This window comes from Henckelia pumila, chromosome 4 (genome assembly GCF_033568475.1).
Source record: "Henckelia pumila isolate YLH828 chromosome 4, ASM3356847v2, whole genome shotgun sequence".
Lineage (NCBI taxonomy): Eukaryota > Viridiplantae > Streptophyta > Magnoliopsida > Lamiales > Gesneriaceae > Henckelia > Henckelia pumila.
Genome location: NC_133123.1, coordinates 10,892,537 through 10,919,223, shown reverse-complemented (window position 1 = coordinate 10,919,223; position 26,687 = coordinate 10,892,537). Strand labels below are relative to the sequence as shown.

At 34.4% G+C, this 26,687-nt stretch overlaps 1 protein-coding gene across 3 annotated transcripts; it reads left to right on the top strand.

Moving 5' to 3' along the window:
• Nucleotides 1-6,021: 6,021 nt before the first annotated feature.
• On the top strand, nt 6,022-20,130 carry LOC140866311 (eukaryotic translation initiation factor 4G-like). Of its 3 annotated transcripts, none has more exons than XM_073271284.1 (11): nt 6,022-6,250; nt 6,396-6,624; nt 6,774-6,907; nt 12,843-13,004; nt 13,145-13,218; nt 13,327-13,383; nt 13,944-14,741; nt 14,883-15,275; nt 15,372-18,466; nt 19,400-19,594; nt 19,678-20,130. In XM_073271284.1, the coding sequence occupies exons 2-11, from the start codon at nt 6,461-6,463 to the stop codon at nt 20,006-20,008; spliced, it is 5,403 nt and encodes a 1,800-aa protein (XP_073127385.1). In that variant the 5' UTR covers nt 6,022-6,250; nt 6,396-6,460; the 3' UTR covers nt 20,009-20,130. The 3 variants fall into 3 exon arrangements, with proteins under 3 accessions (XP_073127385.1, XP_073127386.1, XP_073127384.1); XM_073271285.1 differs by having other exon boundaries at nt 12,825-13,004; nt 13,944-14,702; XM_073271283.1 differs by having other exon boundaries at nt 6,023-6,250; nt 12,825-13,004.
• The last annotated feature ends 6,557 nt before the right edge of the window (nt 20,131-26,687 follow it).

The following is a 26,687-nucleotide window of genomic DNA, read 5'->3' as shown; positions in this document are numbered from 1 at the left end:
GAAAGTTTTTAAAGAAAACAAATATATAGTAATATTTTCTTAAAACTTAACTCTTTGGTGAACTAAGTGTATGTTTGAAATAACTTCTATTCATTTTGAACATATATATATATATATATATATATATTTTAAAATATCATGGATAAGTAAGTGATAAGCAAAAGTAGGAACTAGGAAGCATTCCGAAAAATATTCAAAACTAATACCGGCTAAAATTTGAGATTTTGTTGGGACATGTACTTATAAAATATTTTTATAAACATGTTTTTTTAACTTTTTTTTTTAATAAAATGATTTAAAAGTTGTTTTAAGAACAAATATGTGTCTGAACAACTATTTTATAAAAATATTTTAACATTTCAAAAATAATGTTGTTTATATTTGCCTTTCATATTTCCATTTTAAAAACACCTCTAAAACGTTTTTTAAAAATTATAATTGAAGAACATTTTTTTAAAATATTTTACAAAAATCTTATCCAAACACATAATTTAAGTTTTTTTTATCTTATAAAACACTAAAAAAATTTTAAAAGTATATGTCCAAATCAAACCGGAATGTTTAGAGAAAAATTGTCTCCAAGCTTGATTTCTAATAAAATGACAACAAAATTCTTAATATATGTATCATTTTATAGAGTTCAACTATCAACATTTAGATACGAAAACCATCAACAGTGTATAATAATATTATAATAATAATAATTGTTATTATTATTTTGTTTCAAAATTAATTTATCTTACCCTTTCAAAAAAAAAAAAATTTATTTTGCAATATGCATACTTGAAAATTTATATACGATTAATTTTATAAAAAAAACTTACAAAATATGTAAACAATACTACAAATGAAAATCATAAAAAGATATAAAATATTATTAAAGCTTAAATTTTTGTAATAAAATATAATTTGAATTTTATTGAAACTCTTAAAAACTAATTTATAAATAAAATTTAACATCATAAAGAATTTCCACGAATATTTATAAAAATGGAGGGTAGTATTGAAATATCATAACTTTTTAAGAATAAAAATGTCAAATGATAATTTAAACCATTGACAAAATTGTAGAAAAAAAAATCAATATTACTTAAGCTTTTAGCTAAAAAATTAAGAGTCGAAGCTGAAACATATATTCACAAATAGTCAAAAACACTTATCTAGCTAAAATACAAGAAGTGATTTATAGTTTTTACAAACTTTTCAAGCACCTTTAAAGTCTTCTATGAGACGGTCTCACGAATATATATCAGTGAGAATGGTCGACTCGAGACATGTTTACAATTAAAAACTATAATTTTGATATTAAAAAATAATATTTTTTCATGAACAAGGTCGTATGTAACATCCGTATCACAATTGATACATGAGATTATCTAACAAGAGTTTTTGTGTTAATAAACCTTTCTTGATTTAAACATAATTAATATAAATAAATTTTTTTGAGCTTTAAGATTGTAACACCCGGTATTTAAAATACGTAAATTCGCATGCATAATTAGGGAAATTATTTATTTATATTTTAGATTTATGGGTTAAATAAATTATGTGAATTATTTGTGCATGTTTTAAATTTAATTTTAAGTGTTTAACCCATAAATAGTAATTTTAAGTGATTTATGAAAGTTTGATTATTTTAGCGCGTAGACGGGACCGTGGACGGACGAGATGACAACTTTCTACCTAAATTATTTTATGAGTCTTTTATGAGCCCAAAAATATTATTTTGAGTTATATTTCCCCAAAATATTTAGTATTTAATTTTATTTAATTATAGGACCCGTTTTTATCCAAATTAAGCCAAAATAATGACTTTTATGTATCTTTAAAAATTCCCTAAATTGTATTTTCGGGATTTTGAGCTAAATTATCTTATGTATATTTAATTAGGGTTTTTTTAAGTTGTATATTATATATATATAACATTCATTAATTGTTTTAATTATATTACACATTATAAATCCTAAATTACAACCCTAAACTACCCAAACCCCACGCCTCCAAGCTCCCAGCCGCCACCCCAACTATTCATCATCTTTTCCAGTTGATCTTCAGCCCTAAAACTCAATAGTAGATCGGTTTTCAAGGTCCCAAGCAAGCCAAAGTCGTTCCGTCGTCCCGAAGTCCGTCCTACACGTGTTAAATCCATATCTACGGTGAAAGGCATGATTCTTTCTCACTTTTTCGATCCATATTAGTGTAATATCATGTGTGTGTGTGAGTGCTTCGTTTCATATCAAGAAAGTTCAGAAAACATCACAGTTTCCTATCTATGCATCTTGTTCTTGAAGGTTTGCATCATGACTCACGTTTTTCATGTCCATGGCTAGGTGGGCTGCTGGTCCATGGTTAGAGGGGTCCCTTGGGGTCCCTAGGGTCGAGTGGTAGGGTCAGACATGGGCTGGAATGGGCTAGGATTGGTCTGGTTCGAAATGAACCATGGCTGCCCGTTTTTCTGCACAGATTAGGGTTCATGGAAGGCTGCTTCGTGTTCGGTGGTTGGCATTAATATTCATTTAACTAGTTTATTTCAGGTGTTGCATTTAATTAAGTTAGTCATGAAATATTTTAAACATGATATTTGTTTATTATTGTTCAGTGGTCTGTATACGATTGTTTTATTTAATTATTACAGTGCATGACTCAGACTGTTAGTTTAGGTTTCATGTTGATCATTTAATTAGGTTAGTATTTATTTAATTAGTTTATTTAATGATGCATGTTAATTGAGCTAGTATTTTCCTTAAAGCCATTTTATTGATGTGCATATATGTATGGGCATATATGTGCATTTCTCTTACTCAGTAGATATTCAGTAGTATAAAAAAAAAAAAAAATTCCGCACATGTTTATTTCAAAAGAGTCGGGTCGTTTCATTTGGTATCAGAGCACGGTCCTTGGAGGGGTCATCACTGCTGTGCGAGCTCAGAAATCCACGCCAACGGTCTGTAAGTTTTAATTATTTTTAATATGCTTTAGTAGTAGCATGTGTAAGACCTAAGAGTTTATGTTAGCAAAATTTTTTTTTAAAAAAAAAAAAAATACTTAGTTATGCATGGCGATTTACGTAAGAAAAATTAGGGTGGTGCAGAATGCCTCCGAGACCGGTGAACAGACGTGATAATCCTCCACCACCTCCACCTCCACCACCACTTACAGCATTGGAGCAGGCCAATGCTAACATGATGGCAGGGATCACTGCTCTGCTACAGCAGCAAGCCGCATGTCCTAGGCTTTCTCATGATGAGGACGTGGCTGAAAGGTTCCAGAAGAAGGGACCCAAGGAGTTCACAGGTACTACGGATCCGCTCATAGCAGAGGGTTGGATTCGATCCTTGGAGACGATCTTCGATTACATGGGGATCACTGATACAGACAGGGTCAGATGCGCAGTGTACATGATGAGAGGTGATGCAGCTTCATGGTGGGAAGGCGCTGTCAGGGGCGTTAACCTACCTACTCTGAATTGGATTGAGTTCAGACGTATGTTCTTCGCCAAGTATTTCACTGAGGATGTGCGTAACCGCATGATCCGTGAGTTCATGAGTCTTCGTCAGGGGGACAGATCTGTTGTGGAGTACATCACATTGTTTGAGAGAGGTTGCCGTTTTGTACCTCTTATTGCGGGGAGTGCTCCAGAGAAGCTTCGACAGTTTGTGGATGGATTACGGGCTGACATCAAGCATGATGTACGTATGTTGGATGTCACTACCTATGAGGCGGCAGTCAGCAGGGCGTTGCGTTCAGAGGAGGGCAGGAAATACATCATTCGGGAACAGCACAGTAAGAGGCAGTTTCAGCCGAGTTATCAGCAACCATCTTCGCAGCCCCCTGCGAAGAAGCAGTTTAATGGGCCGTCTCAGGGCCCGAACCACCAGAGACCACATCAGCAGGGACAACAGTATTCGGACGGGGCCTTTACTCTTGGAAGATATCCCTCTTGTCCTAAGTGCCAGAAGATGCACGCAGGGCCATGTCTCTTAGGAGCAGGAGTCTGTTTTCACTGCAAAGATCCAGGGCACAAGATGTCCGATTGCCCAAAGAAGAAGAAGAACACTGCAGGGAGAGTGTTCTTGTTGCAGGCGGGAGAAGCTGAACTAGATACCCCCTTGCTTACCGGTACGCCTCATCCCTAGTGTTTTATGATTTATTTATTTTGGATTATCAAAGTGCGCAGCGGAAGCATGAGTTTTTGGATATTAACACTTGGGAATTAGTTAGGTGTTTGTGGATTGGATCAATTGGGTGGTAGAGACTCCGTTTTAGGGTTTGAACAGCCTAATTTCGAGGACGAAATTCAAATTAAGGGGGGGGGGGGGAGAATTGTAACACCCGGTATTTAAAATACGTAAATTCGCATGCATAATTAGGGAAATTATTTATTTATATTTTAGATTTATGGGTTAAATAAATTATGTGAATTATTTGTGCATGTTTTAAATTTAATTTTAAGTGTTTAACCCATAAATAGTAATTTTAAGTGATTTATGAAAGTTTGATTATTTTAGCGCGTAGACGGGACCGTGGACGGACGAGATGACAACTTTCTACCTAAATTATTTTATGAGTCTTTTATGAGCCCAAAAATATTATTTTGAGTTATATTTCCCCAAAATATTTAGTATTTAATTTATTTAATTATAGGACCCGTTTTTATCCAAATTAAGCCAAAATAATGACTTTTATGTATCTTTAAAAATTCCCTAAATTGTATTTTCGGGATTTTGAGCTAAATTATCTTATGTATATTTAATTAGGGTTTTTTTAAGTTGTATATTATATATATATAACATTCATTAATTGTTTTAATTATATTACACATTATAAATCCTAAATTACAACCCTAAACTACCCAAACCCCACGCCTCCAAGCTCCCAGCCGCCACCCCAACTATTCATCATCTTCTCCAGTTGATCTTCAGCCCTAAAACTCAATAGTAGATCGGTTTTCAAGGTCCCAAGCAAGCCAAAGTCGTCCCGTCGTCCCGAAGTCCGTCCTACACGTGTTAAATCCATATCTACGGTGAAAGGCATGATTCTTTCTCACTTTTTCGATCCATATTAGTGTAATATCATGTGTGTGTGTGAGTGCTTCGTTTCATATCAAGAAAGTTCAGAAAACATCACAGTTTCCTATCTATGCATCTTGTTCTTGAAGGTTTGCATCATGACTCACGTTTTTCATGTCCATGGCTAGGTGGGCTGCTGGTCCATGGTTAGAGGGGTCCCTTGGGGTCCCTAGGGTCGAGTGGTAGGGTCAGACATGGGCTGGAATGGGCTAGGATTGGTCTGGTTCGAACTGAACCATGGCTGCCCGTTTTTCTGCACAGATTAGGGTTCATGGAAGGCTGCTTCGTGTTCGGTGGTTGGCATTAATATTCATTTAACTAGTTTATTTCAGGTGTTGCATTTAATTAAGTTAGTCATGAAATATTTTAAACATGATATTTGTTTATTATTGTTCAGTGGTCTGTATACGATTGTTTTATTTAATTATTACAGTGCATGACTCAGACTGTTAGTTTAGGTTTCATGTTGATCATTTAATTAGGTTAGTATTTATTTAATTAGTTTATTTAATGATGCATGTTAATTGAGCTAGTATTTTCCTTAAAGCCATTTTATTGATGTGCATATATGTATGGGCATATATGTGCATTTCTCTTACTCAGTAGATATTCAGTAGTATAAAAAAAAAAAAATTTCCGCACATGTTTATTTCAAAAGAGTCGGGTCGTTTCAAAGATGTTATATACTTAATGTGGAAAAATCATTTAAAAAATCACATCGCTTTAAAAAGTCGTCGTTAATCAACCATCAATACAGTGTCGGATGTTTCCGACTTGTTAAAATAGATGAGTGTTTAACCAATAATTGATGATTCAATTATCGGCAAACCTATATATTTGCCTAATACTAATACAATTTATGTGACATGTACAAATTTGTTCAATAGGATTTACTCGCACATGGTTATTAATACATGGGGGTTTACGCTAACTATGGTTACATAGTAGTCATTAAAAAGTATCGGATCACATATTCATGGAAACAATGACAGATATGGTTACCTTAGTTTTCCACTAGGACTAGGATTTTAATCTCTGTACTTTTTAATCACTTGTTCTCGACACGGTTTTCTTCGTCTTCTTCCTTCACATTTTTGATTTTGCTCTGTGGATATCGGTCGTTGTTCCCGCCATTCATCTCTCCCCACGAGTAAACCCTAATTCGACGTTCTACATTTCAGGTAATTTTAGTATAATCTGCACCAAAACGCAATCTTTTCATTAATTAATTAACCGCCGTCTAGATTATTTCCCCTCTTTTCCCCGCTTTTGCGTGCGTGAAATTATAGGTTTTGATGACTTTGATTGATCGGTGGATCTGTGTAGGGTAACAGATTTACTGAGATTTTCTGGGAAAGCGGCGATTTTTTCCCCCCTGAAGATTAGGATTTATGTCCCATAATCAATCAAGGGCTGACAGGATTGAGTCTACGCAACACAAGAAAACAGGTCGATCTGGAGGCTTCAATCAGCAGCAGCGCCAATTTTCCGGGAGCGTCTCCAGCAAGGGTGGTGGTGGTACCTCCTCCGCCCCCTTAAATTCTTCTAATCGTGGGTACGCTTTTCATATCATTAAACACCAGATTAGGGTTTTTTTCCCCACTCATTTACGACTTGTTTTTGTTCATGCACGTGGTTATGCGTGAATTGATTGATCGATGATGGATAGTGAATTGCTTTCGTGTGTTGTTTTGTGACATGCAGTGTTAAGAAATATAATGGCAATGCACCAGGAGTGCAGTCAACGCCAAGAAGCCCGAATGTGAGTACGGTTTCTAGTAATTCATATACATCACAGGCGCTGCAGAATGATGTTCATAAACAGCAGCCGGCCTACAGTGAGTTGTTTGCTTTCTACCATTTGTATTTGTTTAACCCTCTCTTTGGGAGGCTTGAGATGCTTTTGATTAGTTCTCGAGGAACCCTATTTATGCACATAAGCTTAAATTTGGATGTTGAATACAAAATTGTCCAAAACATTCAATTAAAAATTGAATGTATGCATAGTTATTGAGGACACAAGTGACACCCAGGTGCCGAGGGGTCTAGGAGAGCCCAAAGCATACACCTTTCAAAGTCAAGGCACAATGAAGTGAAAAATTGATATGTATAAAAATACATATATCAAACTCTTCTCAATTAAATTCCACCATAATCAAATGATTGAAAAATCTCATGAACTATGGATATATGTTCTAAATCCGTATTTAAGCCACCAAATTGTGATCATTAGCGATAAACTCGGCTTTTCAGACATAAACATTAAATATTTGCCTTTGAAGTCATAATTTCAGCTAATAAAACCTTAATAACTTGCCAAAATGATGATTAAACAATAAAGTAAAAAATTTTAGTCAATAGAATGATTGTAATTACCTTAAAAGTAAATGAAAGAAAAGAATAAGAATCACCCCAAAATACCTAAGAAAGTGCTGATAAATCCTTCCGAAGCTTGCTTCCCATCATCATTGCTGGAGGATATGTTTTGGTTGGAAGAAGTTGATTTAGGGTGATCAGATTCCTTCAAAATAAATTACATCAGAGGTCACATAGGATTTCTTTCTCACGCGCAAATATATACATTGGGATTCCTTCAGTACACAATTACATCAAAGGATAAGGAGGATTTTTTTTTTGTGCGTGAAAAATTTGGGTTTTTTTCACTCCAGCGATGGATGTGTTGAAAGATGTAACCCATGATATTTGCCCCAAATATATAATAGCATTAATTTTTGTCCGCAAAAAAAAAATTATAGGGCACAAAAGGTTGCACCTGGGATGTCTAGCTTTGTAGCCCAGCTGGATTCTGCACTTTGTCATGTAGGCGTAATCCTCTTTAATGTTAGAGCACCTGGGGTATCTCTGGGTGCAGTAACATGCATCTGGATAGCCTAGATCCCAAGGCTTGCCTGAAACAACAATGGTTGTGTGACACATTTTTTTGTAGCTATCTTTTGCAGACACAAGTGATTTAAGTTTAGCCTGTCACTTTCTCTAGATTGAGGGATGTAAGAGAATGGGAGGCGAGAAGAAAACATTTTTGATGCAGTGATTGGATAATACTTTTAAGATTTATGTGATTAGTGTTGGTGGCTTCTAAAAGTTATTTGAAAAAGTGGAGGGAATAGAGGCAGAATAGTTGTTGGGGAAAAACAAAAACCATCTGAAACACAAATTTTTTTTTTTATAAGAGAAACACAAATTTTCAGATAAAAGACAAGATCAATATTAATCTGCCACTAACAGAATTTTTTATCTTGAAAAAAGAGAATGGAAAGTTTCTCTTTTGTATTTTTCATAAGGTGCACACCTTTCAATAATATATATTGAGTAAATCAAATTAAAAAGAATGAGAGATAAAAGATATTTTCCTACCTAAGTTAATGTATTAATTTATCCCGTCAAAACAAATCAAATAAGTTATCCTCTCAAAGACCGAATCAAACATCAACAAATATTACTCAATATTTATTTATTTCATTGCTCCCCGCTTGTATATGTTAATGAGACCAAGCTTGCAGACAAGGAATTCTAGAGTTTGTTTTTACAGCCGTTTTGGTGAGACGTGAATACATGTTCCATTGTGATAATCCGTTCATCTAACTTTTCCTTAATTAAGTGTTGATCTACTTCTACATGCTTTGTTCGTTTATGATGTACTGGATTGTGAGCTATGCTTATGGTTTATTTTTTGTCACAATAGAGATGCATAGGATCTTTGTACTCAATTTTCACTTCCTTTATTACTTGTCTTATTCCATATAGGTTCACATACTCTGTGTGCCATGTCTCTAAACTCAACTTTCGCACTACTTCTTGCCACCACTAACCAAGTGTGTGCTTCCACACTTCGATCATCATTTTTTTGCATTTTTTTGCAAAAAAATAGACCTCTTTCTACTGCAAATGCAATTTCATGTCGAGTAGATGCCAGATAAATGAGTTTCTCCACGAGTCGTTGATATCATTCTATATCCGTTGGTTATCCTTCAAACATTTTGCTTTTATTCCCCAACTCAATAGGAGTCATACTTGGCTTGCAACCTAGCATGTCAGTTTCCTCCAACAACAGGTCTAAACTGTACTTTTGTTGGGATACAGTCCAGAGATACTTTTTTTACTGGTAGCAATTTCCATACCCAAGAAGTACCTCAATGCTCCAAGGTTTTTGACTTCGAACTCTTTGGCCATCATTAGCATGAGATTCTCCATTTCTTGATTGTCATCTCCAGTGATGATGATATCATCTACATATACCATGATGATGATATCATCTACATATACCATGATGATGGTGATTTTCCTTTGCAAGAGAGTGCCTGACAAAAACCGTATGATCGGCTTGTCCTTGACTATATCCAAACCTTTTTATGGCCTTGGAAACTCTATCGAATCAAGTACGTTGGGATTGTTTCAGTTCGTAGAGGGACTTGTTGAGTTTGCAAACCTTATGATCTTCTACTTTAAATCCAGGGAACAGACTCATACAAACTTCTTTGTCAGGTTCACCAATAAGAAATGAATTTTTTATATCTAGTTGATGTTGTGGCCAGCCAAGATTTACTGCCAATGATTAGAGGATTTTCACTGTATTGAGTTTAGCAATAGAGGGCGAACGTTTTGCGGTAATCAATGCCATAAGTCGAGCCTTGTGCATCTCAATTGAGCCATCCCCCTTGTACTTGACTGTAAACACCCATTTGTAGCACACTATATTCCTTATGTGTGGTGATTCTAACAAAATTCACATATTATTTTGTTTCAAGGCACACATTTCCTCTAGCATCTCAGATTTCCGCTTAGGAACATTCAGAGCCTCTTGGATTGACCTGGGAATGTTTGCACAAGAAAATTTCAAGGTAAAACACGAAATGAAGGAGAAAGACTCAAATACGAGGCAAAATTGGAAATGGGATGTTGTTTACAAGATCTAACACCCTTCTGAAATGCTATGGGTAAACTGAGATTGAGAGTGATACCTGATTGAGGATCCGCTATTGGTTCGTGCTCTTGGCTTTGATTGAGTTTCACAATGTCTTTATGTTCTTGAAGTTTTCTTCATCTGGAGTAGACTTGTATCTTTTGATGTGCTATGAGCCCCTGTTTCAGATATTGGGGTTTGATCTGATGAGATGGTGTCATTGATTTTTGTGGAATTAGGAACAAGAACCGTAGTAGTGTTTAAATTAATAACAAGAAGGGGAGGAAGTAGGAACGTCCCGACAAGATTTATCCGAATTTTCCCCCTGAAGTGAAGTTGAGAAAAAGTTGTATTCTAGAAAAAGGTGACATCACATGACATACATATTTTTTTCTTTTTTGGGGGTACAGTAACAAAGGTAGTCCTTCGTCGTGGGACAGTAGCCAATAAAGGCCTTTTCGATAGCTCGGGGATCAAATTACTTCGATTGTGAGCATGAACATGGACAAAGGATGTGCATCCAAAGGTTTTAAGTGAAAGATGTTGGGATGTAGAGTTGTGTGGAAAATGTTTAGTGAGCAGAGATAAGGGTGCTTGGAATTGTGGTGATTGGCTGGGTAGACGATTAATGAGAAAAGCAGCTGAAAGAATCGCATCTACCTATAGATATTTTGGATATTCATTGTGAACATGAGGGCAGGTGCAATTTTTAACAGGTGACAATTTTTTGTTAGGTCATTTTGTTGTGGAGTGTGAGTGCCAAATACTCCCTAAGAATGTTATTGAAGTAGTCCTTGCCATTTTTGGTTGGCAATGTACGAATCTTGAAATGAAATTGGGTCTGAAGCATTTTGTAGAAATTTTTGAAGGTTGTGCCTGCAACGGACTTATGATTGAGAAGATAAACCCATTTAACTTGTGTGTGACCGTCAGTAAAAGTTAAAAACTAACCTTTGCCATGATGTGTGGTTATTGAAGATTGCATACATACATCACTGTGAAAGGAAAATGGGCACGACGGGGTATATGGTTTTGGAGAAAAAGAAACACGAGTATGTTTTGTCAGTTGACATGTTTCACAATCAAGCAAATAAATACTTTTATTAATAATAATAATAATGAATAACGAAGGAAACAAACGCTTTAAATACGAAAAACTTGGATGTCCTAGCCTATGGTGCTACAACATTATTTCCTAGAATTCAAATCAAAGGTAGAATTAACACTTGACATAACTCATAAGATATTGACGAATTGAGGATGGACTAGTTTCAAGGTAATAAAGGTCATTGTGAGTCTTAGCGCTGCCAGTTGTCCTCTCCAATAGTGGGTTTTGAAAAAGACAACGGGAAGGTACAAATTTAGCCACACGCCTATTATCCTCAGTGTGGAAATGAGATTACAGGTTAGTGATTAATGAATGGCAGATTTGAGTAAAATATCGTTTGAAACTCGACCATTGCCAATACCAGTGACAAGAGTTGAAGTACAATCAGCAATCTAATTGTATTACCAAAACATAGAGTATAATTACAAAAGAAACTAGATGTGGTCGTGTGATCGGAAGCTCCGGTATCAATAATCCAAGATTGATTGGAACAAGCACTAAGAGCAGAGTGTATTGTACCAGATTGTGTTAAAGAGCACAATCCTACAGTAGATGAAAGATTTAAAGACGATTGTCAAAGAAGATGGCAGTATTCCTCGATTTGCTCTATTTGTTTCTTTGTGAATGGCTCTGAAATTACCAGAGGCAGCAGGCTGTTCCTGGGCTGATTGGGCCTGAAAAACATAATCATCGAATTTTCTATGGGGCTGCCATTTGGCTGGTTTGCCATGGATTTCCCAACACTTGTCTTTGGTATGTTGGGGGAGTCGCACCAAGGTTGTTTACCTTTGCTCCTTACTTGATTAGCAAATTTATTTGAGACCAAGACGGACATTTCAGGGACAGTAGTATGAGAAACTTCAGGGAGCATCACTTTACGGCGCATTTCCTCATGTCTAACTTCAGCAACCGCACCCTCAGCCGACGGGAAAAGGTCCCTTGCAACAACACTCCTTCGAACATCATTAAGGTCACAGTTCATCCCCATCAAGAAATTAAATTCCTGTTTTTTTTCAAGAAAGAGGTCCAACTCTTGCCACAAATCCTTAAGGTCAGGAGAAATATTGCGTGACTGAATTAGATCCCTCTTTCAGTTCCTTCAATCTGGATCGTACCTCAAAGATTTGCGAGGATTTTCCGAGATCGGATTACATATGAGGGCAGCATCCCAGACTTCGTTTGCTATTTTGAACCATCTAACGTCTGGCTCTAGTAAATTGAGAAGCCATGCTCAAACGGTGGAATTTTCTGCAACCCACGCTCACCAGTGAACCCTAATTTCCCACAACCACATATCACTATCTTAACAGAATGAGCCCACTTGTAGTTGTTGTGGCCGATTAGACGATGGGTGGTAACTTGGAGAGAAGATACTTCATTTCGTGGAAAGAGTGAGGGACCCAGAAGATTTTCCGGACATTCTCACCAGAAGGGTCGGACGACTTCTGCGACTCAGTAGACACAGTGGAACGATGTAGAAGGCTAGGGAGAAAAAGAGATCGACGTACAAGAGAACCTTATGACAAAATATAAGAGAGATAAAATATTACTCTACCTAAGTAACATGTTAATTTATCCTTTCAAAACAAAACAAATAACTTATCCTATCAAAGATCAAAACATCAGCAAAAATTTACACAATACTTATCTATTTCTACAGATCTTCCTTCATATTATGTTTTCAGGTTTGTTTTTTGATTACGCATATTTTTGTGACTTGATTTAGGATTGTCTGATGCACCAGTTACCAATTCAGCTTCCAGTGTCGATCCTATGGGTGCTACACCTCAACAACTCAACCAAGTTGTTCCAAGGCCTCCATCTTCTGATATTTCTGTTGCAGCTCAGTCATTCAATCCTTCTACTATTAGTTCTGAACCCCAGGCCCCTACTACACCTGCAAAATGTATGACAATTGATTTTAAATAGTTTAATATGTTGATTTTTTTTTTCAAACAGTTATTTACTGATATCCCAATGCGATAAAGATAGTGATTTCTGGACAATAGTGAGATCGACAATATTTACCCTTCTCCTATTTTCCAGCTCCAGGAGATGCATCAAGGTCATTTCCCTTGCAGTTTGGATCCATTAGTCCTGGTTTTATGAATGGCGTGCAGGTACGTCTCATTTGCATGAAGTACAAAGAATCACGTGATGTCTCCCACCCCATTTTTCTTTACTTCTAGCCCCTGAAACACAAGGTTTTTGTTCTGATTTGTTTATAGATACCTGCTCGAACAAGCTCTGCACCACCAAATTTGGATGAGCAAAAAAAGGATCAGGTTTGTTGTCTCTACAATCCAAAAGTTTAATAGATGAGAGAGCTGGATACTTCCCTTTTCTGCCATCGAAATTTCGTACTTTGATGAAGCATGTAGTTGTTTTGGATGCTGTATAATATTAGGCTAATTTCAATTTTTTGACATCCTGCTTGGATTGAATGGACAAAATGTAATGAATAATATGTTATGTGAGAAGATAAAGATATTTTACTGTACTTTCTTGGAGGGGAAAATGCATCTAGTTGTCAATGTAGCTTCAGCAGAGATTTATTGTTCTCTCACTAATTTTTTTGAAATACAGAGAGAAAAACTTCGCCTTAGAATCAACCTTTAAGGATTCCGATGATTGGTGGTTTTCCAGTTGTAGCAGCGATTCATGATATCTTCTTTGTATCTAATTTTACCTGAGCATGACAAGATTTTGAGCTACCTACCAGCAACTTCTATTTGTTTGTTAGTGGGCCTGCTATTTATATCACATAATTTGCTTGCAAAATGTGTCAATAACATCAGTTATTCTGTTAAGTTCAATTGCTGACCGGATGATTATTTTCTGACAGCTCCGGCATCAATCTTTAAGGACTGCGACTCCTGCAAAACCAATTTCATCCATACCCAAACAGCTTCCGACAAAGAAGGATGCTGGGACTTTTGACCAATCTAATGCTGGTGAATCTCAGCCAGTGTCCATGTCTAGGAGGGAAACTCAAGTTTCTGTTTCACCACCCATGGCTCAAACTCAGAAGCCTTCTGCACTCTCTGTAACCGGCATGCCCATGCAGCTACAATATCACCAGCCACAAGTAACTGTTCAATTCGGCGGTCCCAATCCACAAATTCAATCTCAGTCTATGTCAGGAACATCAATGCAATTGCCGATGCCTATGTCTATGCCCTTACCACTGGGTAACCCATCAGTGCAGCAGCCAATGTTTGTTTCAAGTCTTCTGCCACATCCACTGCAGGCTCAAGGAATGATGCATCAGGGACAGGCCTTGAACTTTCCATCACAAATGGGTCCTCAGTTACCTTCTCAGTTGGGAAACTTGGGAATGAATATGGTCCCACAGTTTCCTCAGCAGCAGGCTGTCAAATATAACAGTTCTCGTAAAACCGTGAAGATCACTCATCCAGACACTCATGAAGAGTTGAGGCTTGATGGCTCACCTGGTCCAAGGTCACATTCTAACGTGACGCCTCAATCACAGCATATTCCATCGTTTCCTCCCAATCACCCAATGAATTTTTATCCCAATCCTTACAATGCCACTTCTTTCTATTTTCCTGCTGCTGGCTCTGTTCCTCCTAATAGTACTCAGGTTCCGCCCACTTCTCAGCCACCGAAATTTTATAATCAGGTTATTGCTTTGTGTGAGACTATTTTTGTTGTATTGTCACATTAGCCTTTTAAAAAAAACATGACTCAGATGTGGACACAATCAATTTGGATAGAGTCAGGTTTTAAAGATATCACGACCTTTTTACATCATTTTCTGCAGGTAACTATGAAGCCAGCCATTGACCCTCATGGGGAGAAAGAGGTATTACAACCTACAAGTTCTTTATCCGTTGGAAAGGCGCAGTCTTTGAAGACTTCAAAGTCGCACCTGGATGATTCGGCCTGGCCACAAACAGAAATTGGATCCTCAGCTTCTGGTGTTTTGCCAGAGTCAAAGCCTGGAGCAGGAACATCATTGACATCTGAGCGGGCATCAGGTTCTGTTGATGTAGAGGCTAATGTGCCCACCACTTCGGTTGTTACATTTGCTGCTGCTGAGGGTTTTGCATCAAAGTCAACCACCTTGGCTGAGGAATCAGGTGATGGAGTAGTTGTGCCTGATCCCATAAAAGATGAACATAAAAAATCAGACAACAAGAGCCACCAGGATCAGGTATTTTGTTTGCAGTTTACTGTCTAGTTATATGTAGTGGTGCACATTGAGCAAGTTTATCTTACCTTGTTAGCATAATTATAAACTCACTTTCAGGTCAGCTGGCAATCAAACTCTCATTCAAAGTATCCTCCTCTACTTTCAGAAACTGGAGCTGTAGAAGCTAAATCTTCTTCACGGAGAACTGATATTGTATCTGAACCTGTGAAGGAATTGTTGTCAACAACTGTAGTTGCGTCTTCTGAGGCTTCCAATTGTTCGAGTGAAGGTACTGCAGAAAGGAAAACCAGCGACACACCTAGGAGTATAGGCACCTCACACATAAGCAGCAGACAGTTAAAACCTGACACGGATTGTGGAAAGGAGAAGACATTGTTGCTCACTGATCAGAATAGTTTGGATGCATCAAAGAAACTTCTTTCTTTAGAATCATCAGAAATTTGTAAAATAGAGGAGAGATTATTGCAGGAGGTTGCATCTACCACAGATGGTTTATTGGAAGGGGCAAAGCAAAAGACAGAAGAGCCTTCAGTTTGCTGCTATGATGATACCAAAGCGGATGATCATGTATTTGAGTCTACTCAAGCAGCATATTGTGAAAGTGTTGAGAATTCTGCGTCTGTGAACAGTTTATCTTCACAAGATATTAATATTAAATTGTCAGATATGCCTTTACGCATGCCTGAGAACATTAACACAAGGCCTGCTGCGGTGGATCTGGAGTCTTCCCCTGGTTTAGTCACATCTCTTGAAGGTGCTTTGATGTATGAAAATGAAGACAATGACTCAAATAGTTATGGCACGGTTTCTTCTTCTCCAGTTATCCCCAATGAGAAAATCTTGTCAGATACAAATGTGCAAAAAAGTGTTGTGCCCAAAGTTAAGAGGAAAAAGAAAGAGTTGTACAGAAAAGCAGAAGCTGCCGGTACGAGTTCTGATATTTATATGGCTTACAAAGGTCCTGAGGAAAAGAAAGAAAATGCGATGCTCCCAGAGGATTTAGAAAACATTTTAAGTTCTGGCATCAAGCTGACATCTGTTGATGTACCTGACCAAAATGCCTCGTTAACTGAGAAACCTGCTCTGATCAGAGTTGAGCCAGATGACTGGGAAAATGCTGCCGAAATCCCTACTCCACAGTTAGAAACATCAAATAATGGAATTCAGAGCGATGATATAGATGGCGGAGGATTGGTGATAACACGGTACTCTCGAGATTTCCTGTTCAAATTTGCAGAGCAATGTACTGATCTCCCAGAAGGATTTGAAATTGCTTCTGATATTGCGGTTGCATTGATGGCACCTAATGTCCAATTTTCACGTGAGCCACACCACAGTCCTGGACGAAATATTGATAGGCCAACTGGAGGGTCGAGGTTGGATCGTCGTGGAAGTGATTTGGGGGACGAGGACAAATGGAATAAATTTCCCGGACCCCTTGTGTCAGGTAGAGGAGATACGCGGGTAGATGTTGGTAATGTGGGTAATGTTGCCGGGTTTCGAAATAGTCAGGGAGGCAATTATGGTGTTCCGAGGAATCAACGGGGTCAGACAACGGTCCACTATTCTGGGCCCATTCTCTCCGGGCCAATTCAGCCCCTTGGTCCCCAGGGAGGTCTGCAAAGAAATAACTCCGATTCTGACCGATGGCAACGAGGAACTAGTTTCCAGAAGGGTTTGATTCCTTCTCCTCAGACTCCACTACAAGTCATGCACAAAGCTGACAAAAAGTATGAGATTGGTAAGATCACTGATGAGGAAGAAGCAAAACAGAGGCAGTTAAAATCCATCTTGAACAAGCTTACGCCACAAAACTTTGAGAAGCTGTTCGAGCAAGTGAAACAAGTGAACATTGACAATTTTGTCACTTTGTCGGGGGTGATCTCCCAGATTTTTGATAAAGCTCTGATGGAGCCCACCTTTTGCGAAATGTATGCCAACTTCTGTTTTCACCTTGCAGCAGATTTACCTAATTTGAAAGTGGAGAATGAAACAATCACTTTCAAAACTCTGCTGCTGAACAAATGTCAAGAGGAATTTGAGAGGGGAGAAAGAGAGGAAGAGGAGGCAAATAAAGTAGAAGAAGAAGGTGAAAATATGCTTACAGCAGAAGAGAGAGAAGTGAAGAGACTCCAAGCACGGAGACGCATGTTGGGTAATATTAGACTAATTGGAGAGCTGTACAAGAAAAAAATGTTAACTGCAAGGATAATGCATGAGTGCATTAATAAGTTGTTGGGTCAGTATCAGGCTCCTGATGAGGAAAATATCGAAGCGCTGTGCAAATTGATGAGCACTATTGGTGAGATGATAGATCATCCTAAAGCAAAGGAACACATGGATGCCTATTTTGACATTATGGCTAAGCTGTCAAACAATATGAAGTTGTCATCTAGGGTAAGGTTCATGCTTAAAGATGTTATTGATCTTAGAAAGAACAGGTGGCAGCAGAGGAGGAAGGTTGAAGGTCCAAAAAAAATTGAGGAGGTACACAGAGACGCTGCTCAAGAGAGGCAGGCACAAGCTAGTAGGCTAGGCCGTGTTCCGAGTATGGGTAGCTCTGTCAGACGGGGCCCACCTGTTGATTTTGCTCCTCGAACTCCTAGTATGTTGCCTTCTCCAAATGCCCAGATGAGCGGCTTTCGTGCTGTCCAACCTCAGACACGGGGTTATGGTTCTCAGGATGTTAGGACGGAGGAGAGGCATTCCCTTGAGAGTAGGACAATGTCTGTTCCTCTGTCTCAGAGACCTCTCGGGGATGAACCTATAACTCTTGGGCCTCAAGGTGGTCTTGCAAGGGGAATGTCTTTCAGGGGGCAGCAATCAGCACCTAGTATTCCGTTGCCTGAGATGCTGAATCCTGGAGATGCAAGGAGGATGGGACCTGGTCTGAATGGATTCAATTCCATGCCAGATCGTTATGGCCAAAGAGAGGATTTCACACCAAGATATATGCCAGATATGTTTGCTGCTCCGCCCAATTATGACCTGTCACTTCCCCCAGAGCAAAAAGTTGCCTATGGGAATAGAGAAATTAGAAATACAGATCATGGCTTTGATAGATCTCTTCCTGCTTCTCCACCTAGTCGTGGTTTACCCCCCTTAAGTATGCATGACGTATCTTCAGAAACAGTGTGGCCGGAAGAGCGCCTGCGGGACAAGTCCTTGGCTGCAATTAAGGAGTTCTACAGGTATGACCATGTCTCCACTATGCTTATTATCTACTACTATTATTATGTAAGAGGTGGTTAGAAGAACTGCTTTGGTATTTTCACATGAATTTCCAGATTTGTCCTTGCTTTCATCAGTAAAAAACTATTTTACAAAGAATAAAATTGACATTTTCATTTAACTTTCCCACTCTCCCTTATTCTTCCCATGTTTGTAACTGCAAGAAGGGAAAATTAATAATTTAATTTCACCTCTCCACATTCGCTTTCAATCAATTGGAAGCCAGTAATCTTTATCATTTTCAAATTACTTTATCCCTTTTCTACATTACTGGATAATTGAGTTTTTATTTTTATCTATACATTAAGGAGTTCTACAGTTATTTTTTTCTTGATGTCTTGTGGTTGTCCAGTGTTTCCATGTTCCTCGAAAGTTCAAATATTCTTGTTTCTATGATCTTCGATTCCAGGGTGTTTTCTGGAAAAAAAGCATTGAGTTGGTTGCCAACCTTTGTTATTGGATTATTGATTTTCTCCTCGAGAAACTAGTTTATGAAAGGGTATGGACTGAGTGCGATGTGTCAATCTTTTTAATACACTAGCGAATAGTTCCATGAAAAATAAGCTGCACGGTCAGCTATAGTGCAACTGCAGTTTATGATGTTTGAAAATCGTTCTTGGATGATGAATTGGAGCTTTATGAAAGATTCTATTCAAGTATTTTATCATGTTGTAAGTGTCGTGGAGAGGTGATTCAGATGACGAAGGGATTGCATTTTACCTACAACTATGTTTGGCCACCAGAGTTTATCATGGTTTTCGTTGGTGGTTTGAGCTTTGAAATATTGTTCCGAGGACGTTTACTCTATTGGCTTTAATATGGAAAATTACTGCAGATATCTCTATGCACTGATACGGAATAACTTTAAAATCTGTTTTCATTTTTTTTCCCAGTGCAAGAGACGAAAATGAAGTTGCTTTATGCATCAAGGATCTGAATACCCCCAGCTTTTATCCATCTATGATATCTATCTGGGTCACCGATTCTTTTGAGAGAAGAGACATGGAAAGAGATCTCTTGACAAAGCTGCTTATTAGCCTCGTAAAACGTCAAGATGGCACGTTAAACAAGGATCAGCTCATCAAAGGGTATTTGCTACATCGAGTTTACTTTGACTAAAACAGCGCATTAGTATGTTACTTTGTCTGAATTAATATTCATACTCGAACAGGTTTGAATCTGTTCTCTCTGTCCTGGAGGATGCTGTACACGATGCCCCTAGAGCAGCAGAGTTTCTAAGTCGTGTTCTTGCACAAGTTATATTGGAAAACATTGTCGCACTTTCTGCAATTGGGCGTTTGATATATGAAGGTGGAGAGGAGCAAGGACGACTCGTAGAAATCGGGCTTGCGGGTGAAGTTCTTGGAGGTGTCTTGGAGATCATCAAATCAGAAAAAGGTGATTCAGTATTGAACGAGATTCGTTCAAGCTCTAATCTGCAGCTTGAAAACTTCAGGCCTCCGGGCTCAAAAAAATCTTGGAGATTAGATAAGTTCATTTAGAGGCTAGTGATGCTCATTTACAACCTGTAGAGATTCATTCCTTTCTTTCTTTATATTATATAAATTAAAGGGGGATTTTATGCTGGGTTAATCTTTACGTTCTTATGCTATAATTTTGTCAAGATTTTGATTATTATAATATAATTTTATCATAAGGTTTATCCAATGAAACGCATCATCAAGTATATATATCATTCAACAGGAACTGAACTGTTATCATCTTTGTATTCAACATATTTGTTCCTCACTTTTAGAAGAGGGTAAAATCTCTTTAGCAAATATGACATGCTTCCCCAACTTGATCTCTATGTTCTTCTGATGAACTTTCGAAACTAAAAATCATTATCATAAATTGTTGCTTTCTAAGTTAGTGTTTGGAAGAGCTTCTATGAAGCATTTTTCACTTCTTCCTTCACAAAATATTGAAATTTTGTGAAATTTTGTAAAGTAAAAGCTGATGAGTTCTTCTCAGAAATTCTCTCAAACACTACCTAAATCTATATATATATATAATAACTTGAGTTTTTGCCATTTTTGGCAAATTTTCGACAAAATCGTATTTCCAAAAACAAAAACAAAAAATTTCATACTTAAATCGCAATATTCATTTAATTAAAAATTGTATAATCTTTGCATCTTTTTATATACATATATATACATTAAAACTTTTATAATCTTTGCATCTTTTTATATACATTTACAATATTTGTTTTCAAAACAAATTTGAAAATCATGAATTATTTAAAAAAATCCAAAGATTCAAAATATAAATGTAAACATAAATATATATACATATATAAATATATATATATATATATATATATATATATATATATATAGTAATTTTCAGCTGCCCAACCATTCCTGCCCAACTCGTTCCCGACCACTAAAACCCGCTACCGGGTTTTAGTTGTTTTTTTTTAAAAAATTTTGTATCACTAAAACCCACTACCGGGTTTTAGTTGTCGGGGATGAGTTGGACATCATTGGTTGGGCAGCTGAAAATTTATATATATAGGGACGAATTGAGCAGAAATGGTTGGCCAGCTGAAAAAAACTATATATATATATATATAGTAATTTTCAGCTGCCCACCTATCATGCCCACTACCATGTCCACCAATGATTTGACACTATTTTATTGGATGTGATAAATTGTAGGTCCAATAGAATAATGTCAAGTCATTGGTGGACAGGTGAAAGAAACTCTCTCTATATATATATATATATATATATATATATATATATATATATATATATATATATATATATATATAAACATATAAACATCATTCCGTAAATTATATATCAATGTTTAATTACGTATGAATATTTAAATATATTTATATACAAATATATAATTCCGTAGTTTTTATGTATATTTTCATAATTTTTGTGTGTATATATATATATAATTTGTAAATAAAAATTATACAAAATTCCGAAAACTATGTTGTTAATAAGAGAAATATTTTGGCCAAAAATAACACCATTTTAGTTTGTATATTTTATTCAAGGGAAGTGTTATTTACACTTTAAAGAGTGTTAAAAACACTCCATTTCATATTTTTATTTAATTATTTGACAAATATACCCTTATATATATTTCTTTATATACAAGATTTTGATTGATCCTCCAAAATCTTAACTTATATATACTTTTCCATATTAACTATTAGTCTTATTATTCAAAGCTTTGATATTTTAAATTTTTTTTTTAGTATAAGTACATCAGAATTCAGATATCAAATTAGATCAAATTATAACACTAAAGAAGAAAATTGTCCGCACAACCGACGAGACTTGAGTTGAGCATGGACTCGAGATGTTCTTGTCTCAAGCAAATAATGTAACTAAATCAACCTAAATAAATTAGAAAAATTAACCAGCAGTAAGCGGAAATCGAATCTGAGACCAAGAGGTCTCAGAGCCTCAATCTTGACCACTAGGCCAAGACCTCATTGGCGCTTTGATATTTTAATTTAATAGGACATAAAATCAAAATTTGTACAATTTTACTTTAATTGTAAATTTTTAATATGTTTATATTTATATCTCGTTCTATCGAAAGTTCATATGAGTAATCAAAGTAATCATCTAGTATTAAATATAAATAAAGATATACTTATAATTAACCGATTATAATTATCTCATACTTTAGTTTTAATTTTAAAATTATTTTTAATTTTATTTCAATTAATTAAAAAATTTCAAAATACAATAAAAAATTTGATAAAGTTCTAGATGGAAATATTTTTTTTTTGTTCACGTATTAATTATACCGTTTTTCAAAAAAATAAATAAATTATCTTCATTTACTAAATTATATTAACTTGATGTTATTTGTTTGAAATAAATTAAACATATTTAATTTAATTGGTAATCAAATCAAACAATATACAATAAATTTTTAGTTTTTTTCAGCTGCCCACCTATCATGCCCACTACCATGCCCACCAATGATGTGACACTATTTAATTGGATGTGATAAAGATGTGATAAATTATAGGTCCAATAAAATAATGCCACGTCATTGGTGAGCATGATAGGTGGACAGGTGAAAGAAACTCTATATATATATATATATATATATATATATATATATATATATATATATAAACATATAAACATCATTCTGTAAATTATATATCAATGTTTAATTACGTATAAATATTTAAATATATTTATATACAAATATATAATTCCGTAGTTTTTATGTATATTTCCATAATCTTTGTGCGTGTGTGTCTATATATATATATATATATATATATATAAAGTTTTTTTCAAGTGTCCACCTATCATGCCCACCAATGATGTGTCACTATTCTATTGGACCACATCTTTATCATATCCAATAGAATAGTGCCACATCATTGGTGGGCATGATAGTGAGCATGATAGGTGGGCACTTAAAAGAAACTTTATATATATATATATATATATAATTTGTAAATTAAAATTATACAAAATTCCGAAAACTATGTTGTTAAAAAGAGAAATATTTTGGCCAAAAATAACACCATTTTAGTTTGTATATTTTATTCAAGGGAAGTGTTATTTACACTTTAAAAAGTATTAATCACACTCCATTTCATATTTTTATTTAATTATTTGACAAATATACCCTTATATATATTTCTTTATATACAAGATTTTGATTGATCCTCCAAAATCTTAACTTATATATACTTTTCCATATTAACTATTAGTCTTATTATTCAAAGCTTTGATATTTTAATTTTTTTTTTTTTGAGTATAAGTACATCAGAATTCAGATATCAAATTAGATCAAATTATAATACTAAAGAAGGAAATTGTCCGCACAACCGACGAGACTTGAGTTGAGCATGGACTCGAGATGTTCTTGTCTCAAGCAAATAAAGTAACTAAATCAACCTAAATAAATTAGAAAATTAACCCGCAGTAAGCGGAAATCGAACCTGAGACCAAGAGGTCTCAGAGCCTCAATCTTGACCACTAGGCCAAGACCTCATTGACGCTTTGATATTTTAATTTAATAGTACATTGAATCAAAATTTGTACAATTTTACTTTAATTGTAAATTTTTAATATGTTTATATTTATATCTTGTTCTATTGAAAGTCCATATGAGTAATCAAAATAATCATCTAGTATTAAATATAAATAAAGATATACTTATAATTAACCGATTATAATTATCTCATACTTTATTTTTAATTTTAAAATTATTTTTAATTTTATTTCAATTAATTAAAAAATTTCAAAATACAATAAAAAATGAGTAACACTCATGTGAGACGATCTCATCTGTTAGACGGGTTAATCATACCCATATTTATAATGATAAGTAATATTTTTGACATAAAATGTAATAATTTTTAATGGATAACCCATATAAACCCGTCTCAAAAAAATGACCCTTGAGACCGTTTCATGGGAGTTTTTGCCATAAAAAATTTGATAAACTTCTAGATGAAAATATTTTGTTTTGTTCATGTATTAATTATACCGTTTTTCAAAAAAATAAATAAATTATCTTCATTTACTAAATTATATTAACTTGATGTTATTTGTTTGAAATAAATTAAACATATTTAATTTAATTGGTAATCAAATCAAGCAATATACTATAAATTTTTAGTTTTTTTAGCTGCCCACCAATCATGCCCATCAATGATGTGACACTATTTTATTAGATGTGATAAAAATGTGATAAATTGTAGGTCCAATAGAATAATGTCACGTCATTGGTGGACATGATAGGTGGGCAAGTGAAAGAAACTCTATATATATATATATATATATAAACATATAAACATCATTCCGTAAATTATATATCAATGTTTAATTACGTATGAATATTTAAATATATTTATATACAAATATATAATTCCGTAGTTTTTATGTATATTTCCATAATCTTTGTGTGTGTATTTATATATATATATATATATAATTTGTAAATAAAAATTATACCAAATTCCGAAAACTATGTTGTTAAAAAGAGAAATATTTTGGCCAAAAATAACACCATTTTAGTTTGTATATTTTATTCAAGGGAAGTGTTATTTACACTTTAAAAAGTGTTAATCACACTTCATTTCATATTTTTATTTAATTATTTGACAAATATACTCATATATATTTCTTTATATACAAGATTTTGATTGATCCTCCAAAATCTTAACTTATATATACTTTTCCATATTAACTATTAGTCTTATTATTCAAAGCTTTGATATTTTTAAATTTTTTTTTGAGTATAAGTACATCAGATATCAAATTAGATCAAATTATAACACTAAAGAAGAAAATTGTCCGCACAACCGACGAGACTTGAGTTGAGCATGGACTCGAGATGTTCTTGTCTCAAGCAAATAAAGTAACTAAATTAACCTAAATAAATTAAAAAATTAACCCGCAGTAAGCGAAAATCAAACCTGAGACCAAGAGATCTCAGAGCCTCAATCTTGACCACTAGGCCAAGACCTCATTGGCGCTTTGATATTTTAATTTAATAGTACATAGAATCAAAATTTGTACAATTTTACTTTAATTGTAAATTTTTAATATGTTTATATTTATATCTCGTTCTATCGAAAGTCCATATGAGTAATCAAAGTAATCATCTAGTATTAAATATAAATAAAGATATACTTATAATTAACCGATTATAATTATCTCATATTTTATTTTTAATTTTAAAATTATTTTTAATTTTATTTCAATTAATTAAAAAATTTCAAAATACAATAAAAATTTGATAAAGTTCTAGATGGAAATTTTTTTTTTTGTTCACGTATTAATTATACCGTTTTTCAAAAAAATAAATAAATTATCTCCATTTACTAAATTATATTAACTTGATGTTATTTGTTTGAAATAAATTAAAATATTTAATTTAATTGGTAATCAAATCAAGCAATATTCTATAAATTTTTAGTGCCATAACTTATTTGAGATATTTTTAAAATAAAATCTTTCATAATAATGCGAGATATTTAAAGATTATTTATGATATAAAATATTTTCTAATTTGAAAATTAGTTTCTTTTTTGTATATGAAATTTGTATTTTATATTTTATTTTAAAATATAAAATATTTTGTCATTAAATTAAATGAAATAAAATAGGAAAAGTGTGTAAAATTTAAAAGGATAGATTGCCATCACAAAATTAGGAAAGAACATGTAAGGATAATAATGTCAATCTATAAAATAAATATATGAAGTGAAGTGTGATTAATATTTTTTGGAGTGTAAATAAATAACATTCCCCTTTATTCAATACTAAATGTATATTTAATGTGCCAAAATTCGTTTTATAATTTGTGTCCTTTAGAATTTGTCGAAATTTACTCTATTTAACAATATTTGATTGGTCGAAAAAATTAGAATACAAAAAGAATAAAATTAAAATTCAGTTCAAATTTTGTTTTTTTACCATCGTATTATTTAGTTACAATTACTTTTTTTGTTCCACATATTTTTAAAAATCTCCACTCCATAAATGAATATATAGCAAGATATCAATTTATTTGATTAATTCTAAATTTGCTTCATTTACATAAACGAGAAAATCGAAATTATACCTCAAAATATATTTACGTAAAAAAAAAAAGGGATTGAGATATAATTAACATTTTAAACAAGAGTAACACTCCTGTGAGATGGTCTCATTCGTGAGACGAGTCAACCCTACCCATATTTATAATAATAAGTAATACTTTTGACATAAAATATAATACTTTTTAATGGATAACCCATATAAGAGATGCATCTCATAAAAATGACCCTTGAGACTGTCTCATAGAAGTTTTTGACTTTAAACAATAATAATGGGTCAACATTCCGCTTAAACTTTGCTTCGGTTAAAAAATTGACAAATTTATCATATTTATAGGTTGCGTTTACTTGCCTTAATAAATGAAAGATTACATGATTAATACCGACTAATCCTATGTTTATTTGCAAAATTGAAAATGAGTATAAATCTTTCGGCCCGTTAATAATAGGATTCAAAGATTATTTTTAGTACTAAATTTTTCATGGGATTATAATTATTTACAAGGTGAGAGAGTGAAAAAAATTTAAATTTATCCAACTAAACATATTATTATTTATTCATAACCACTCTATATCCTATCAAATTATCTTAATAATCATAATTGATGGATTATGACTCAATTTGATTT